The sequence below is a fragment of the Alligator mississippiensis genome, chromosome 4, assembly GCF_030867095.1.
Source record: "Alligator mississippiensis isolate rAllMis1 chromosome 4, rAllMis1, whole genome shotgun sequence".
Lineage (NCBI taxonomy): Eukaryota > Metazoa > Chordata > Crocodylia > Alligatoridae > Alligator > Alligator mississippiensis.
In genome coordinates, this window is record NC_081827.1 from 134,796,186 (window position 1) to 134,814,523 (window position 18,338).

General features: G+C 40.1%; 1 protein-coding gene across 4 annotated transcripts in view; it reads left to right on the top strand.

Annotated features, from left to right (window-relative positions):
• Nucleotides 1–18,338, top strand: part of FBLN1 (fibulin 1) — a 123,608-nt gene that overhangs the window by 78,038 nt on the left and 27,232 nt on the right. For 3 of the 4 annotated variants that reach the window (XR_009461863.1, XM_014606326.3, XM_019482268.2), the window contains exons 15-16: nt 8,906–9,048; nt 11,542–11,673. Coding sequence is in view for 3 of the 4 variants with exons in the window: in XM_014606326.3 (XP_014461812.1) it covers nt 8,906–9,048; nt 11,542–11,673 (275 nt within the window). In the remaining variant the exon portion in view is untranslated. Of the gene's footprint in view, nt 1–3,361; nt 3,810–8,905; nt 9,049–11,541; nt 11,674–18,338 lie in introns of those variants that run through there. The other variant, XM_019482267.2, reaches the window with a different exon arrangement.

Below are 18,338 nucleotides of genomic sequence, written 5' to 3' on the forward strand. Positions count from 1 at the left end.
GGCCCCTTCCTAACTGCTCCTGGAGAAGTGGTAGGACACCCATCTTTGCTCCAAACAGAGGCTGTATGAGGGGATGACTGTGGCTCCAAACAGCATTCAGTGCCCCCCCCCCCCCCCATTTCTGGGCTGGATTATATGGCTTGCTGAAACAGAAACTGTAGGTCAAAATGAAAAGGGAGCCAGGCTGATTTCTGGCTACAGTTGGCCCCAACTACACAGCTTGGGTGGAGCCAAGGACCATCAGAAGAAACAAAGGGGGAAAGCCAAGCCTAGCCTCTGGGCCTGGGCTGCAGGTAGTCTGGGTCACACAGCTTCACTGGGAGCTGAAGGTTACAAACCTGAACCCCAGCCCAAAGCTGGCAAAGCTCCAACCCTTGCCAATTTAGCAGAATTAGAAACTCCTAGGTTTCAACCCTCTTAAAAAACTTCCAGACCTAATTCCTGGCCAGCCAACCTAAGGACTCAATACCTTCTTCCCTGGTATTAATCCTTTAAAACCTCAGAAAAGGGGAAAGAAAAGGAGGAGAGAAGAGTTCTCTGTTCAGCAGCTCATGCCAGCTTCTCTCCCCTCCAAACCAGCCTAGCTGATCTTACCTCCCTTAGCATGACATCATCTTAGCCTTGTCCAGTCGGGGTGCCATGCTTCAATCTCTCTCAAACAATCTGCCTGGAGAAGCTTCTGCTCTCCCTGGCGAATTGGGCCAAAGGATTTTACATTTCTTACCCAGATACAAAGCCCCAGCTTTCCACATGCAGAACATGTGGCCAGAACAACAGGGGTCATCTTGCCTGCATGGCCAGATTACATATTTTCTCCTTAAAGCAACAGACCAGAGGAGAAAAGTGGGGGATAGGGGGAAGGGGGTGGGGGTGGAGGAGAAGGTAAATACAGCCCCCCCTCCACACACACATACAATACACAGCAGCCAAAGGTGTATACTCTGCCATACACAGCACAAGTGTGTGTGGGTGTTACACATGCGTGAGCTAAGGACCATCAGAGTATTGAAGCTGCATGCACTCAGAGCTCCAGGAATGGGCACAGTTATCTTGAATGCTGGCAAACAAAAGAGCAGTGTTGCTTGCTTACAGAATTGTGATCCGTATACAAAGGCCTATGATTCATGTAATGCAGATAGAATTCTTCTGAACAGAAGAAACAGAACAAGTATTTGTATTTCTTAACAAGTAATTAATAGTGTGTAGTATGAAGCAAGCCATGTTTCCAGTCCAGAACATTTGTAATGGGTAATAGCCTTTTAAAACAATTATTTTTCATCACAAATAAATAATTTTGTTCTGAAGAGTTCTGAAAACATGCATAGGACATGATTCTTGTGTGGATGGTAATGCACTGCTTTAACATATTTAAACAGGAGAAGTAGTAGTAAAACCTGGATATAATTTTCCTGTTGAGTTTAGCAAATCTTTCATAGTATACTTGATGCACGGCTGTATCGGAGATGGGCCTCATGTGTGTGTGTGTGCATATATATAATATGAATCTGTAATGCTATGAGATAATCCCCCAAGCCTTTAAGATACTAATCAAGATCTGATATGTCATGTTGATAAACTATAATGTTTCCCATTCACTATGAACAATAATGCATTTACCTGTTTGTTTTACATTTAGAGAAATAGCTTCTTTTATCTCAGTAGCAGAAAGAAAAGATATTGCTCCCTCTCTTGGGGGCTGATTTACCCCTGGTAGGACTGAGTCTGTTGCCTATTTCCACCCCGATTGGTTCACATTGTTATCCAATGGAACTGATTGTGTGGTATGGAGGCTAGAAAAACAGCAGTCAGTAAGGTATTGAGAGAGAACCTGCTCTTTCTTTCTTATCAGCATACAGAAATCTCACTTGTCATCCCTTTGAGTGAGTCTGTAGGTGGGTAGAGCAATTAATTTAGGACATATGCTGTAAAAAAGCATCCCTTTCCCCCTCCCAAAAACTCTAGGTTCTCTCATTTCTGAGAAGCCGGGTTCTGGCTTTCAGTGCCTGCTTAAACAGGAGGTATATAGTTCCTTGGTTGCACAGGTTGGCACTGATCACTATGGCTAAAAACAATGTGTAGTTGAGGCAGTTCCTCAAGTTGAGGCAGTTCTGATTGATATGAGCCAAAACCTGGTGCAAAAGAAGAACAGCAAAGCCCTTGACACATGTAGTTTGAAAGGCAGTTAACTCAAATCAGCTACTCTTATCCATTGAAAAAGTGTTAGGGTGAAAAGGATGTAGACAGAAGTGACAATTTTTGCCTGAACTGGCTGCAGAAATTAATTGAGTCTGCTCTGAAGCAGTGGATCTCTGGCATGTCGCGGGACAAAAAAGTATATGTATAAATGCCCTTCTTTTAAAAAAAAAAAGAGAAAGAGGCCATGATCCATGATGGTATGCAAATTTCCAAGATTAACTAGCAAGTATGATGCTCTAGGATGCAGCCCAGCTTAGAGAAACTGTCGCAAGATTTCATATTTTTTTAAGGGGCTGGTATTCTGCTTAAAGTCAAATCCGTGGACTAGTGGTTCTCAACTTTTTTAGGCTCCTGGCACCCCTCCATAGCTTCTGTGAGAATTGCGCTGCACAACAATTCACTAATTTATTTTTGTAGCACTTAACTCCTGAGGGGGATGGAAGGGAAGAAGTGAGTACTTAACTCCTGTCATCAGCATTAGAGCTAGTCACAGACAAGCCTGTGCTTAGCTCCCTGTGGAGTAGGAGGGGAAAGTGGGAAGGGGGAGGAGCAAGCAGCAAGCTCATACAGGGGTGTGTAGGAACAAATTTAAGTTTACCTCTTTGCACTGGAACCAGGCAGAGGCGAGCCTGCCCTTACCTCCTTGCACAGGGACAAGGTGAGGATGAGCGAGTACTTATACTCTTGCACCCTGCTGCACCTTCAAAAGGAGCTCGTGGCTCACCTGTTGAGAACCACTGCCTTACGCTCTCTTAAACTGGGCAACCCAAAATTGTTAGTCACTTTAAGAAGTTCCTTTGTCTTAAGCAGGTACAAGACGACATATGAAAAACAGCAACAAAATAGTAGCTAAAACTTCCCTACAGAGAACCCCAGTCAATTGCACACTAAATTATGGTAATTCTTCACCCATTGGTAACATGTCAGTGGATGCAAGGCCAATGCTACTGGAAATGATAACCATGTCCTAAGAGCACAAAACACTAATTGCAGGCTTAATTAAATAAATGTCTATTGAATTATGATTGAGTCAGCCATAATCGAGAATGGATTCTATATGCAAGTTGGCATATCTTTTCCCCAACCCCACTGCCCTTCTTTGCTATCACGCTTGCTGAATGTACGCTAATCTTCCTCTTGTCTTGTGTTCTCACTTTTCTTGCAGTCGCTGTGAGCGCTTGTCTTGTAATGAAAATAAGGAGTGCCAGAGCCTGCCTTTGAGAATAACCTACTATCACCTCTCTTTTCCTACCAACATTCAAGTACCCACCGACATTTTCCGCATGGGCCCTTCCAATGCTGTCCCTGGGGATAAAATTCTGCTGTCCATCATCAGCGGGAACGAGGAGGGTTTTTTCACCACAAAAAAAGTGAACAACCACAGTGGTATTGTGGTCATGCAGCAGCAAATCACAGAGCCCAGAGACCTTCTTCTGACCATTCAAATGCAACTTTTCCGTCATGGAACTGTCAACACATTTATTGCCAAACTTTTTATCTTTGTCTCTCCACAGCTTTGATTCCTAACATGCAGGCAGCAGTGGCTATTTTTTCCCCTTCAGACAGTAGCTTTTTTCCTCTTTCAATTTTAATAAAGTTGTAATGCCAATTCATCTATTGCATGCTGCACTTGCATTTTATTTATCATCATCACTATGGTTTTCCGCTTCTGTCCATCACTTAACATCTCAACTTGGGCAGGGTTTCTTGTGCATACTGTGTATCACTATATAAATTGTGAACCTGATGTCCTATAACCCTTTATTACTCTTTCTAAATACATAGAGTTAAGGACATTACATATTTTTCATACTGTAATGGAGTCAGACCACTTCTGAAAACACACAAATTGATACATGTAGGCCCCATATTTCAAAAGTCAATGGTGATATGGAGTAGGTCAGTTTAGGGTGTTCAATGGGAGGCAACTGTAGAGTGTTTGATTGATCAGAAGGCAAATACTTAGACACTTTCTGAAAATCAAAGTCCTCTTAAGTAGGAACTCAGAAACCCAAAGGTACTGAAGATCTCTAGTCACTGGTATAATTTATCACAGCTCCATTAAAACCAATTAATTTCTGATGATGATTTCTGATTTATACCATAACTTGGCCCTCAATTTTAAAAGGTGGTATAGAAAAGAATCCCCCAACTATAGTCTCTTTTAGAGTTATTTCATTCTCTTCCACTTGGAACCTCTGTTGTGGTCAAATTAATGCTGGAAAATCAGTAAGCAACTAGCTCCATTTAGCTAATAGCAAATGATGAATTACTTGCTATTCAGGGATTATGTTCTGAAGTTTGTCTATAGAAAAATGATGTTGGGTTCCATGTCAGTTTTCTCCCCACAACTTCCAAATCAAAGCTGAATATGAATGGAGATTTTTCATGAATATAAATGGAGATTTTTCTAATAACACTAAAAGTTCACCTAAGTTTGAAGACAAAAAAAACCTGGTTGCTTCTCATTCAGTGATGAAGATGCTACAAGACTTCCAGTTACACCACTTCTATTATCGCATCAACTCTATTGTTGCAAAAGCCCAAAGAAAATCTAGTTTACTCTCTAATGCTTGTACTTGTGGTGCTAAAAGGACATTAAAGATTGGCCTGGGGTTATGATCCACATATATTTTTTAATAGGCATTCTTCCTGGCATGGCCATAGCCTCACATATAGTTAGCCTTGATTGTTTGTGCCAGGAGTAAGCTGTTCTGCATGGTTATAGAATATATGTGTATACATCATATGTATTACCACGTAAATAGAGACACCAGATTCAGCATCAACATAAGAACTTACAGTCTTTGAAACCAAGATCACAAGGCCTCAACTGCTTGAGCCCAAGGATTGATTCCTCCTAGCTGTACACTTCAGGTTCTTATCCTCAACATGAGCAAAGGACTTCACTGGGATATAATCATAACAGCTAGCCAGTATGTTGCATGCTTTCTTAGGCAAAGTTAATCCCAAATGGTTGACAGGACTTCAAGTCCCAGCAGTGGTGCTAATTTGTAATGACCTTGATAGCTCTTCCTTGTGAAGAAACAGGAGTCTATCAGTGAGGGTACAATCAAAATGTTAAATAGTGAAAGCAGAAACCCATATCATATGGGCTCAAGGAGTTTCTTATCCCATTGATAAGGTAGGCCTGTGGATGCCCAAAATGTAGCTGTAGGCTCATTATACAGGTCTCTGAGGCCACAATCAATTTAGATAGCCAAAAACTAAATTAAGTTTTTCAGCATTACTATGCACTTACTTAGCAGAAAAAGAAGGGGGGACCAGAACTGAAGTATTAGAAGATGCTACAATATACTGCTATTTTATTGTGTGTATGTCTTTAGCAAGTAATGCAAGAATTCAGAGCCCGAACTGTGTCATATTAGATGCACACTGCAGATTACTTGGAACTTCTAAATTCATATAATGATATGGCATTCTGGATGCTCCTGGTTCTTTCCAGATGAGAATGAAACCAAGGTTTCTGGCCAGAGGATCTGACTAATTAAATTAGCTGCTAATGTAAACAGAAATGGCAAAAGAACTTGAGTGGAAAGAGGGAAGCATTATTTATAACGTATTCTGAGAAATGAAGCTCTTTCTTCTGCTTCCTCTTCCCCTTTTTAAATGGAACAGGCATGAAGCAAATAGCAGACTGCATGAGGGCTGAGATTAGTGTTTAGAAAGCAAACTGAAAGGGAGAAAAAGATTCTCAGAAGGAAATGTTTTGGCACAGAGGAAGGAACCTGCTCCAAATGTAGCAACCATATGGATGGAGGTAAATGTGAGAGGAGGGCACATTAAATATTTAGCAAAATAGAAGAACACAGGAGTGGGTACAAAAATGATTAGAATTGTAAAACACAGAACATAGAGGAGCGTGCAGTTTTGGAGGTGAGAAAGAATAGAAGGTAGGTGCAGAAGTAAATGGGTTGTTCTTGAGAGATGGGGGCCCAAGGACAGGGGTTTTGTGGTTCAGAACAAAAGAAATAAAGTGATGTCAGATGCTGCATTCTGAATATACCATAGCAATTACCAGGTATTGAAATACAGGAGGTCAGAGGAGGAAAAGTTAGGGAGGCCAAGGTGAAGGAACCAGATTTTTAGCCTAGGGACAGAAAAGAATGGTAAGAATCTGCATGAATGAGGAGAAAGGTGAAGGTAAGACTGAGAATGACACCAGAATTGCAAGTCTGCCATGAAAAAGTCACAAGGTGCAGAGACTGGAAAGAAATTTGATATAAAGCCTCTGATGTGAAATTGCTAATAATCATGAAGATTATGTTGCTTTTGTAAACATGTAACATATTAGCTGGCTGAATGTTTATCCCTGTTGGATCAAGAGTAAAGCTTGAACTATGGGCTTTATGTAGGACTCCAGCTTTGACAAATTATGATTTTTTGCATTGGGATTTATTGTATAAAATACATGTAAATACACAGTGGGGAGAAGGGGGAATTTCAGGAAAATCAGTATTGATCTGACAGTACTCCTTTTAAAATCAAAGGGAAAGCTTCCACTGATGCTAATGAGATCAGTCCCGCCACTGTTTCATGCTTTTGAAATTCCAACACCAGATGTCTCTGTGTGCATGCTGGATAATGTTGAATAGAACATTAAAATGTGCAACCCTGTTTTATAGGCATTGTGCTGGCATGAGTTTAGGATGGTTGCATTTAAGTAAGGAAGCTGCCAAATGAGTTGGGTCATTCCTGTAAGCGTCAGTAAAATGTCTAGATCAAGCATTTGTAGTCAGCACTGTATTGTTAATATTGTATAAAGAAAGATATTAGAAATATTTCAGAAACCTAAGGAATGTTGCTGGAAGTAAAACCAGGCTGACTTAGTTACTTTGATTCCAGCTGTGGAGGTTCGCATGGGAGAAGACTGCACATCTGTGTGTAGGTTCTTGCATGCATTACTGTGTACTAATTTATTTTCTTCATTTTTGTCTTAAATTCCTGTATATTTGGTCATTTGGCATTGATTACTACAGTCTGTGTTTTGTCTGAATCCTTTTCTACTTACTTCATTCCTGAAATGGGCTGATTTAGATTGGGATCTGAGTGCACCTATACACATGCTCCAACGTGTTCTGATTAGAATATGTTCTGATACAATCAGAATGCTCCAGCATGCTGCAGCATCTTGTGTATTCAGCTTCCTTTCTTCTGCTCTGCAGAGAAGCTAAATCATTGTGGAAAAGACAAAGGTGTAAGATTTGTCATACTGGATCAGCTCACTGCTGCATCTAGTTCAGAAATACCACACAGCAAAATGCGTGGCATCGGATGTTCTAGCAGAAGGCACTTACACTCCCCTTCCACCCCATAACTCATCTTGGAAATTATTCAGTGTAGTACTTAGGGAGAAGGTGGGAACACTCCTACAGTGATGTTCTAAAATCCTGAGACATGAACCTTAAATTAAAAATAATGAGTCAGATCTTCAGTTGTAATTTAGCTTTGCTTTATTTGATTCACATGGGCTATATCCAGCTACATGTGTTGAGTTCAATATCTTCAATAATGATTTATGTTTTTCTTTCATCCACACTTTATTATACACACAATTATTATGTACAGATTTGTTTGCTTGAGCAATTATAAATATGTTACTGGTTTTTTAGGAGCTACAATATCCATTCTGAGTTTCATGTTGAAAAAAAATATGATTTCCAGGTGTGAGCTTTGCCAGCATATTTGAAAGCAATAGGAATAAGTTTTTTCCCCCTAGAGATAGTCAACAGACTAAAGCTTCAGTTTTTACTGCTACTCTTCTATGTGATGTTTTCTCTCAGTCTTGCTTACTCTGACTAGAAATATGAGACTGTAACCAACTTCTCTTTCTGCTTGAAAACGTGGAGAAATGGTTGGGTCAAAGTTGATCTCACTTGCAAGACTTGGTGACATTTCAAGTTCCAACAGTCCTTTCATCTTCAGGGAACACAGACCAGGCATTGTATGACATTCTTGAAATCTAAGTGACTCTTAATTCAATCTAGTTATACAAGAGTGAGAAGTTGTACTTTAATATCAAAGAGGCTTACAATGAGGGAGAAGCAGCAAGTTGAGACAGAATATGAGATGACTCTAAATCCCCAAAATTAAAATAACCTTTAAGATTTGAAACAATTTGGTTAAGTTTGTTCCCCGGTTTACACTCTACTTTGTTTCCTCAGATTAGAGGAAGATACAGAAAAGACTTGACAGAGGGTCTTCTTGGCTCTTGCTGTACGAAAGATCATATGGAGCAACAGGCCCCATGATATTTCCTGCCAGATTTCTAGATCAGAGAAATGTGTCTATGTTTTGGATGAATGTCCAATACTAAATTAAACATTGAATGCTGGATTTGAATCTTGTGTAGATCAGCATGGTTCCACTGAAGTCAGTGAAGCCAGGCTGATTTCACCAGCTTGTCTTTGGAAAACTACTTTTCATGGGTATCTTGTACATCATCAGTTTTCTCTCATTGCTGCTTATATGTCCTGAGGTTTACAGATGTATAGTTGAGGATTTTTTGACTGCAGCTCTCAGCCAAACTAAATGATCCTGTGGTACTCTCATTCTAATTATTATTGGTTGGTTAAAAATTTGAGGTAAAGAGTGGATACTTGGATTCACAGTAGCTTTTAATTCCCTATCTTACAAAACAAAGTAATTCACTTTTAAGGTAAATATTTCTGTGTCTCATTTCTCTTAGATACAGACTTGAAAAGACTGATACTATTCGCTGTATCAAGTCTTGCCGACCAAATGATGTCAACTGTGTTCTGGATCCAGTCCACACAATTTCTCACACTGTCATTTCACTACCCACGTTCAGAGAATTCACAAGACCTGAAGGTTAGTGGTTAGTTCTTCCTTCTATTTAATAGTCTACAATGTTTAAAAAAATTAATTGGAAGTGGAAATCACTGCTTAAAGCCAGGGTCAGTAAAATACTTGCACAATCCCAAATTATAGCATTGCATTTATTTAATTAAAACCCTTTGTACTCAGAAATTTATAACTTTGTGGGGTAAGAATCAGTTGTAGCTCTAATTCACCCAGGTCTCCAGCCTAGAAGAGGAATTAGTCTAGAATTCTCATTTACATTCAGATCTCTCTATATTGTTCAAATAGTGTAAAATGGGAATGGGGTTAATATGAATTAGACCTTTGGGGATTTTTGTTTTGTTTTGGTCTGAGGGTTTGGGGGGGGGTTGGGGGGGGCGTTGTTTGTATGTTTATTTTGATTTCAAAAAAAGGTTTGAGAGGTTTTTTTCAGATGAAAAAGAGAAGTCACCACTTTTCACAGGTAAAAGTTATCAAAATCAACAATCAGCTCCCATTGAATTTGACTGGGCCAACATTTCATTCTGACTGTTTTAAAGATGAAATTTAATAGGCACTTTTTCAGTCAGTTTTTACCATTTGGAAAAATGGTTACGTACTTTTCATATTTAAATACTAAATAAACTAACGGAGACCATAAAGGGTTGATAGGAATGATAGAGATTTTCATTTGGGATTTTCAAAAGCACCTAAGTGCATGAGGAGCACAAAAAAATCATTGAAAGTCAATAGGATTTATTCTCCCAAAACAAATGGCCTGCTTTGAAAATCCTGCCCTTCATCTCCAAGTTACTGACTTAAATTCAATCTCAGGCAGTAGTGGTTAAATCTTGTTATTGTCTCATTGCTATTTGGTTAACAACATGAAATGAATTGTTGATCTTTGTATAGTTAAAATATTCTACATCATAAAAATCAGCACCGCATGGATGCACCCTTGCATTTTGTCATAAACAAGACATAGAGCATCTTTCTCCCCTCTCGCCACAAGGGTTTAATTCAGTTTAGTTCTCCCTAAATTGAAACAGTGGGTTTTTAAAAGCACCACTTCAATTTAGGGAGAATTATACTGAACTAAACCCCCATGGCATGTATACAAGGGTGGGGGCCCGATCCTTACCTGCCTCTTCAGCAGCAGGGGGGAAGGGACAAGCTGTCCTTGAGCTGTGTGGGGGCCCCCAAGATGGCATACTCCCATTGGCACCTGGCCTAGGTAGTCCCGGGGGCCCCACAGCCATGGAGGGAACCACTGGCTCCCTCGCAGTTCCGGAGCAAAGTACCGGGCCCCCACACAGCTGGGGAGGAAAAAAAAAAGATCAGGCTTGCTGTTTTAAAATTTTTTTTTTCTTCAGTGGAGCCTGCCTGCATGGGCTGCCACCGAGTCCCACAGCCCTGAGCTGCGCAGGACGTGCCAAGACCCAGGCACATCGGCTTCCAGCGCCCTGTGCACTGTTGCATTTTGTTAGGCAGCAAACTAAAACATGTTGAAGGTGTTTTATCTTGCTACGTACCAAAGTCATTTAAAGTGGAATATGCCACCAAACATGCAAACAGCAATGCCATTAAAGTGGTGCAAAAGGGCATTTAAGCCACTTTAAAGGCCAATTTTGTGGCATGTACAAAGGCCCTACACAAACATTACTTTCACTTTTGACACTCGGATCTTGTACTTGAGGCCAAATATTATTCTTTGACGTTTGTACACAGCTTCTGCTGACTTCACTCAAAACTGCCTGCACACTGATGAATAAAATTTTGCTCATGTGCAGAATGAGCATTAAGTAATGCTTTCAGATCTGGATGTAAAACCTTGGCTCTCATCTTCATAAGGCACACGAAGATTTCTTCTTCACCTCCTATCTGATGTGATTCTTTTCCAAAGGGCTATTTGTCTCAGTAGAAGACTTGTACTTAGTTGCTAGTTTCCTGTTAGGTTTCCATAGCATATTTAATTGCTGTTGGAGATCCTCGTAGTGCCATGTCAAGTTTTATCATCTGTTTTCAAAGCCCCTGTAGACTGATGTAAAAGAAAGCCCGGAGTCTTCTGGGATTCCTCACAGTTGTTCTCCAAGAGATTTTAGAATAGATTCATCTGTAATAAATTTACTCAACCCTTAGTTAAAGGAAAAGCTCATGGTTCCCTTCAGTCACTATGCTCCAGTGGTGATAGATACTTCAAGTGGTCTGGTCAGGCTTCAAAAGACTTCATGCCCTTGACTGCAGGGCTTGTAAAAATGGTGCCTTAGGATAGGAAAAGAAAAAGAAACAGCAGAATCTGGATGAACTCCATGAGCCCTCACCAAAAAATGTTACTGTATCCATTCAAAAAGGAAGAAGAACGAAATAAACATTTTAACTAATTTTCAAATAAAACAGACTATTATCTTTTGTTCTACACAATTAAAATTGAGAACATATAGATACTTGCCTTGATCATATTATAGTGATGTCAAAGTTGCTGTCATTGCCCTGTAATACAATGTGTGCTGCTTTTGTTCTCAGAGATTATTTTTCTCCGTGCCATTACACCTGCATATCCAGCCAACCAGGCAGATATCATATTTGACATAACAGAAGGAAATCTGAGGGACTCTTTTGACATCATCAAACGCTATATGGATGGTATGACAGTGGGTGAGTGCAGCATTTTTTGTCCACCGTATGCATTAGAACATGTTGCTTTTCTATCATCTGTATAAGAAGATCAAGGTCCAAAGCAGTATGGGAATGTATGGGAATGTACCTCAGGATGAAGTTGAATAGCTGCATTTGGGGTACATTCCTCCTCCAGTGGGAGGATTTTTATTATAAAGATGATGTTTAATATATTTAGTCTGATCTGATGCTGACTTGGAGACCAGACAGGTCTTAACCTAAATGTAGAAGACCCTTTAAAATATCTTGAGAAACTGGCCAAATTATTCATGTAAATTGTCTCATCTTTAAGAATGTGTGTTGCCATTATAGTATGAATGATTAAAAACACAAAACCTAGGTTCTATCAGCATGCTAGATTTTAATGGTAACATTTTCCCAGTGTTTAATATTTTTTCCTTGCAATAATTTATGATAAATTGTAATTTGTGTTCCAAGATAATTCACTAGTGCTGTAACTTTGAACACAGATTGACCATTTATGAAGGATATGATTATTTTTAGTTTCATAAATGCAAAATAGGTAGGCAGAGATTAAATGTCGGTATGACTAATATTATGCAGCTTTCTCTCTAGGTTCTATTACCTCAACTGGTTTAAGTAGATGCCTGCATGTATGTAGTGTTGTTTTTGGGTTGGTATAAGAAGGATCCACAGAATCATTTAATTTAAAGGAATTAATACACAGAACATGCAGGAACTCATAGGATCCATTCATGCCTTGAAGCATGAGATTTGATTAGCTCTATTTTATTATTTATTTATTTATGAAAACATATCGCTCTTTCAGTGTTTGTGGGCCAGATTCTGCTTGTAGATTGTAAGTAAAATCCTTTCTAGAGTTCTGTGTATATTGAAATCCTGAAATGGGGCTTTTGAGTCAGTTAAGAACCACACTTAGCATGGTCTGTAGGTGGCACTGTTGCACTAAAGAAACCTGAAGAGGCTCTCTTAATCTTAGATCACTGCAGAAAAACAAGCAGTTAAGATTGCATCTCAGGGCCTTGTTACACAGTAATTTTGGGCAACTCTTGGAGCTCTTAACCCGTGGATTGTCTGCACATTTACACCTTAAAATGGTTTTAAGCACTTGTTACGTGGATCAAAGTTATGCCACTCCAGGGCAGGATTACCTCTGATCTTCACTCCCATTAAGATCTGGCCACTCTCCACAGACGTGCCACCCAAGTTGAAGTCCTCCAATATCCCAGGATCTCTCTTGCACTTCCACCCATAGAACAGGATAGAAGCCTGCCCTGGCCCATCAGCCCTGAGGTGGGAACTTACAGCTACAGCTCCTTCTTCTGCCTCTACTTACTAGGCCTCTAATGGAAAGTCCCAGTTGTACAAGTGGGGGAGAGTCAGAGAAAGTTTCTAGACTAAAGGTCTGACTGTTCCAAACTCCAAGCTAGCACTAACACCAATCAACATTAGTACAGCTCACACTGTAAGGTATAACAAGGCCCTTAGTCCTTATCAAAGAGAAAGAGACAACCAAATGCAGATTGCCTGTTAAAATTACAGATTCCAGGAATTGTTTTGATTATTTAAAAATTTTAATTAAAAAAAAAAAAGGATATAAACAGACCACTCTGGAGCTATAGGTGGAGGTGGCGGTGGAAGGAGTAGGCACACAGGATATTAAGATTAGCATTATTAGCAGAGTAATCTGGACTGGAAAATGATACAATAAATTACTAAGTCAGTAATGTCAGGGAAATCAGGAAGGCAATGACATGAAACCTGAATTAGATGCCATTGAGAAGAAGGAGCCAATGGAGGGATTGAGAGGGTGAGAATTGGAGGAGGAGAGGATAATACATGGTCTGTCAACAGGCCAGGAAGATGATTGTGGTGCCAGTATTTTACCTAAATGGAATGACAGTTAATATGGGTATAAGAGAGTTAGGCAATAGGGGTGTGCGAAGCAGGCCCTATTTGATTCAGATTTGACCTGAATCAGGGACAGTGATTTGATTTGTTGATTCGGATCACTACCTGATTTGATTCGGCTAAATCCAAACCTGAAGATTCAATGCTGGTTTGGAGAATCAGCAATTTGGACATAGACACAGCTTTAAAAGTTTTTTCTACATACCTTGAGGTACCAGCACGGCTTGTGAATGCTGTGATGCTGGGGTGGATGGAGCATCCCATAGGAGTGCCGGCAGGCCCTCCACTTGCTTGGTGGTGAACCTGGAAGTGGGCTGGAAGTACTTCCGGTCCATTTCTGGGTCCACTGGGGAGCATGCCAGGTGGCCCCTCCAGGTGCCCCCCCCAGACCCAGGAGGCACACCAGTGGACCCAGAAGTGCTTCTGGTCCATTTCCGGGTCTGCTGCCAAGCACGCTGGGGAGCCCCCCGCACTCCTGTGGGACACTCCATGCGCCCCAGCATCACAGCATTCAGGAGCTGCCTGCTACCTATAGGTATGCAGAAAACACATTTAAAGCTGTGTCTATGTCTGAATCTCCAGATCTTTCTGAATCTCTCGAAATCGATTTGGAGGGTTTCAGTTTGATTTGGAGAGATTAAAGGGTCCCCTGATTTGATTCAGATTTGGAGATTCGGCCACCAAATTGGACTGAATCTCTGCTGAATCGAATCAGGGACCAAAGTTTCACACAGCCCTATTAGGCAACTATAATTTTCAGGGTGTAGATCAGGGGTGGGCAAAATGCAGCCCACTGTGCCATTCTAGCCAGCCCGCGAGGCTCCTAAAAAATTTAGAAAATTAATATTTATCTTCCCCTAGCTGCCTGTCATGCAGCGCTTGATGGCTTGCCAAAACTCAGTAAATGGCCCTCCAACCAAAATAATTGACTGCCCCTGGTATAGATGATGTAGGCTTGCTTGAGAACTTATCTAACATAAACAGAATAGAAAGACTATTCAAAATGTTGTGTAGAGGAAGTGGTGAAATATGGATTGCTTTTTGGCTTGAGTTTAGATCCCAAAGTCACAGAAAAGTCACGGGAAAAATGATAATTAGTTTGAATTCAGCAGTAACAGAATACTAGGAATGAAGACAGATTTGGAGAATGAGTTGCTTGTTCACCCATTTTGAATTTGAGTTGATGGTAATACTTCCAGAAGGAGAACTGAGTGAAGCTGATGGCAGTGTAGGATTGGATGAAGGAAGACCAATCAGGTAGTCAGCTTTGTGATGTCAGCTTAGAGGTGTACAAGCGGGTGATGATGGCTGGGGGGAGGGTGTAGAGACAGACCAAAAAAGGAGAGACTAGAAGAGAAAGCACTGCGCTGTGGACCTGCCAAAGGAAAATGTAAAAGAAAAAAGCAGGAAGCACCAAGACGGACAATGAAGAAATAGCCAGAAAGGTAGTGGGAGCTGAGGAAGGGACAGCAGAGAAGCCAAAGAGGTAAGTTTGGAGTGTAGGCTCTGAAAACTGGCTGAGGGGAAGCTATCTAGACATGTGAAGAGCTGATTCAAGTAAGGTGGAAAGGAAAGAAGCCAGAGTGATGAGGCAGATTCCTAGATATGTATCAACTTTCATACTAGTAGCAGAAAGAGAGTATCATACAGGTAGTTGCTTCCAATACTATTACTCCTATTCACGTTAGAAGAGTAAACCAAGGACTATACTTTTCCTGTTTCAGAAAGTATTGTAGAGTCCCTGCTGCCAGACATGGTTACCACTTCAGCCTTGTACAGAATCTACAAGATATTTCTAATGACTCTACCTCTTTTCTGAAGCTGGGGAAGGAGGAAACAGAAGCTTACACCCAGCTTGTTTTTTTAGAAACCTTTTATAGACTTTTTGCTGCATACCTCTTTAGCTAGCTGTCAATGAAAAATGAAGAATGCATTTTCAACCTGGAGAAAATGTTCTATTAATGCTGAAGGTATTATCTGATACTATAAAGGTTTTTTCCTCAGTTCTGCATTCATTTTCTTAGGTATCTATAATGCCACCGTGAAGTCTGGTAAATTTAATTTTTTTTAAAAAGTTCTTAATGCAGTTTAGTATTGTTGTTTGACTTGTATCTTTATGATCAGATTTGATGCAGGACTAAGTATATTCTTGAATTGCAAATACAAATGTTACTTATGTGAGCAACGGTTTTCTTGAAATAAATATATCTACAGAATTTGAACTGGGTACATTAAGAGGTTATTTTTAGAGGATATCTAGTTGGTATTTGGACATACAAATTTCAATTAGGATTTTATAGTGGGATACTAACTAGCTGTGATTGTACAAATGTGTGGTTTGCCTAGGACACCAACTATAAGCCTATAAGTTAATATAATGCATTAATATATAATATTTTTAAGTTGTGCAACCATATACCACTAGAAAAACATTTAAAGGATTTGATCTTTGGCCTCACATGTAGAGCCAGAAATATCATTTTCAATGCAATTATATGCCTTATTGTGTGTTAATGCTTGATTAGTCCAGCAGATAGAATACCATGATATTTGTAAGATGAGTGCCTCTTTTGCACAAACAAAAGGTATAATTCTCCTCTCACATCAGTTCTGTTGCAATTGTAGTTCCATTAACCTGAGTGGTATCATTCCTTATATACAGCAATATCCATACCTTGTCTTTACTGGCTCTTTCAAGAGCTACTATATTTCAGGGTGTGAATCTTCAACTGTTCCTTAGTGACCTTACACTGGCTTTTTGGATGTTACTAAACTCTGTCCATCCTGGTGTCATGAATGATATTACAGTATCTTTATTAATTGAATTTCAGAGGGAAGAAGCAGATAGAGTTTTTAAAAAGGATCAAAACCTCAACAGAACAAGTGGCATAAAATTGTGTCGGTTATTCAGGTTGTAGCCATATTGGTCTAGAGGAAAAGATGATTAGGACTCATAGTAGAGATCATATCTTTAATTAGACCAACAAGATTTTTACAAAAAAAATTCTTCAGTTGCAAGCTTTCAGGCACAAACACCCTTCATCAGGCATTGGAGAAAAGATTGTAAAAGTTCTCCTGGGTAGAAATGAAAGTTCATATTTCATAGGATTTCACAGAGGAATCAATAGATGGAAAACTCCTCTAGGCAGTCAGTTCATAGCTGATAAAACTGTGTGTGCATGTCATATACTGTACTGGGTTTTCTGTGGTTTTTGGGACTACCTTTCCTTAACATTTTTCTGGTTCTGTGGGTCATGTATAATCTGTATATCTCAAACTTGTGGTAGTAACTTTTTATAGTCTGCCACCCCATCCTGTGTGTAGGATACAGCTAAATTCTCTCTGGATTGGGTCACAGGCCTATAATGGACGAGGCCTGGGATGCAGTGTGAATTTTGAAACAAGATCTATTCTGAGACCCCAAACAAGTTACTTTATCTTTTTCTGTGCTTCTGTTTCTCACCTGTCTTTTGTCTCTTGTCTTTCTGCTTTTGGGCCAGGGACTACCTCTTACTGTGTGTCTGTGTCCAGTGCCTAGCACAATGGGGTCCCATATTAATATAGGGTACTTGGCACTACTGCACTAATGCAAATAGTAATAACCTTCCTCAAGCTCCTTTCCTTTGATAAAACTGGGCATCTGTACATGTGCTCTGGGGTGGAGGGGGGAGCGGGTACTTGAATTAGAGGGGTTTTCAGAGCCGCTTTAATTAAAGCGCCTCCAGCATCATGTGTAATTAGCATGTGTCAGAGCAGAGCTCTGTCACGTGTAGAGGTGCCCACTAAGCCCACGTATAAGCATGTTCATGAAAAAAAGTTTGGCCAGTAACAGCAGGGGATGATTTGGCGTACACTGACCCTTTTCCTTGTGAAAAGTCCTTCAGACAAAAAGTTCATAATAAGCATTTTCCATCATGACTACAGTGTTACCAGCCTGATGTGATAATGATGCAATGCAATACAAAACTTCAATAGTCCAGCCACATATAACAATCATACAAAACTCTGGAGAGTCCAGTATAAATGAAAGACCCTGTCTCTTTCAGGTTCCCTGTTCTTCTGTTTTTGCTGATTTCCATCCAGGCTCACTCCTTTCACAGGAACAATCCCCTAGGCAGAGTCTTTTTTTTTTTTTTTTTTGTATTTCATGCCTTGTCTGTAGCTGCACAATCAAGAATAGGTTGCCTAGAAGCCATTTTGTAAAGTGGATCTTAGCTATATTGTCTGAACCTGCCCTCTCAGAGGACTGATGACTGCATTAATCAGGAGTTAAAACATTTCAACACCTGCCCCTCCTTCTGTCTCCCCCACTCCCAAAAAAGTGTCAAGCTGGAGGGCTTTTCTGGAAACAAGCAAGACAGTCTGGTAGGAACTGAATTTCCATTTCATATCTTAGATGCTGTAGGGGTTTCCCCAGCAAACACTGTTTTGCTGCTCACACTAAATAATCTACTTAGTGCCACATTTTACTCTTCTGTGTTGAACAGCGGTTAGTTAATAAAGCCCTCTTTGCTTATCAGTGTACTTCCAGATCCCTCCCTGAGAAGATATGACACAACAAAAACATGAATGCATAGGATTCTTTGCTAAAGAATTTGTAAATCAAACAGAGACTGATCAAACTGAAGCATAGTCTGGTGAAAGAGTATGAAACATAACCTGAATTCAAAAGCCTGCTTATTTGAGGGAAACTGAATGGCTCAGAAGATTGAAAATGGGTAAAGAAGTTTTCACCACTGCAGATCACTGGT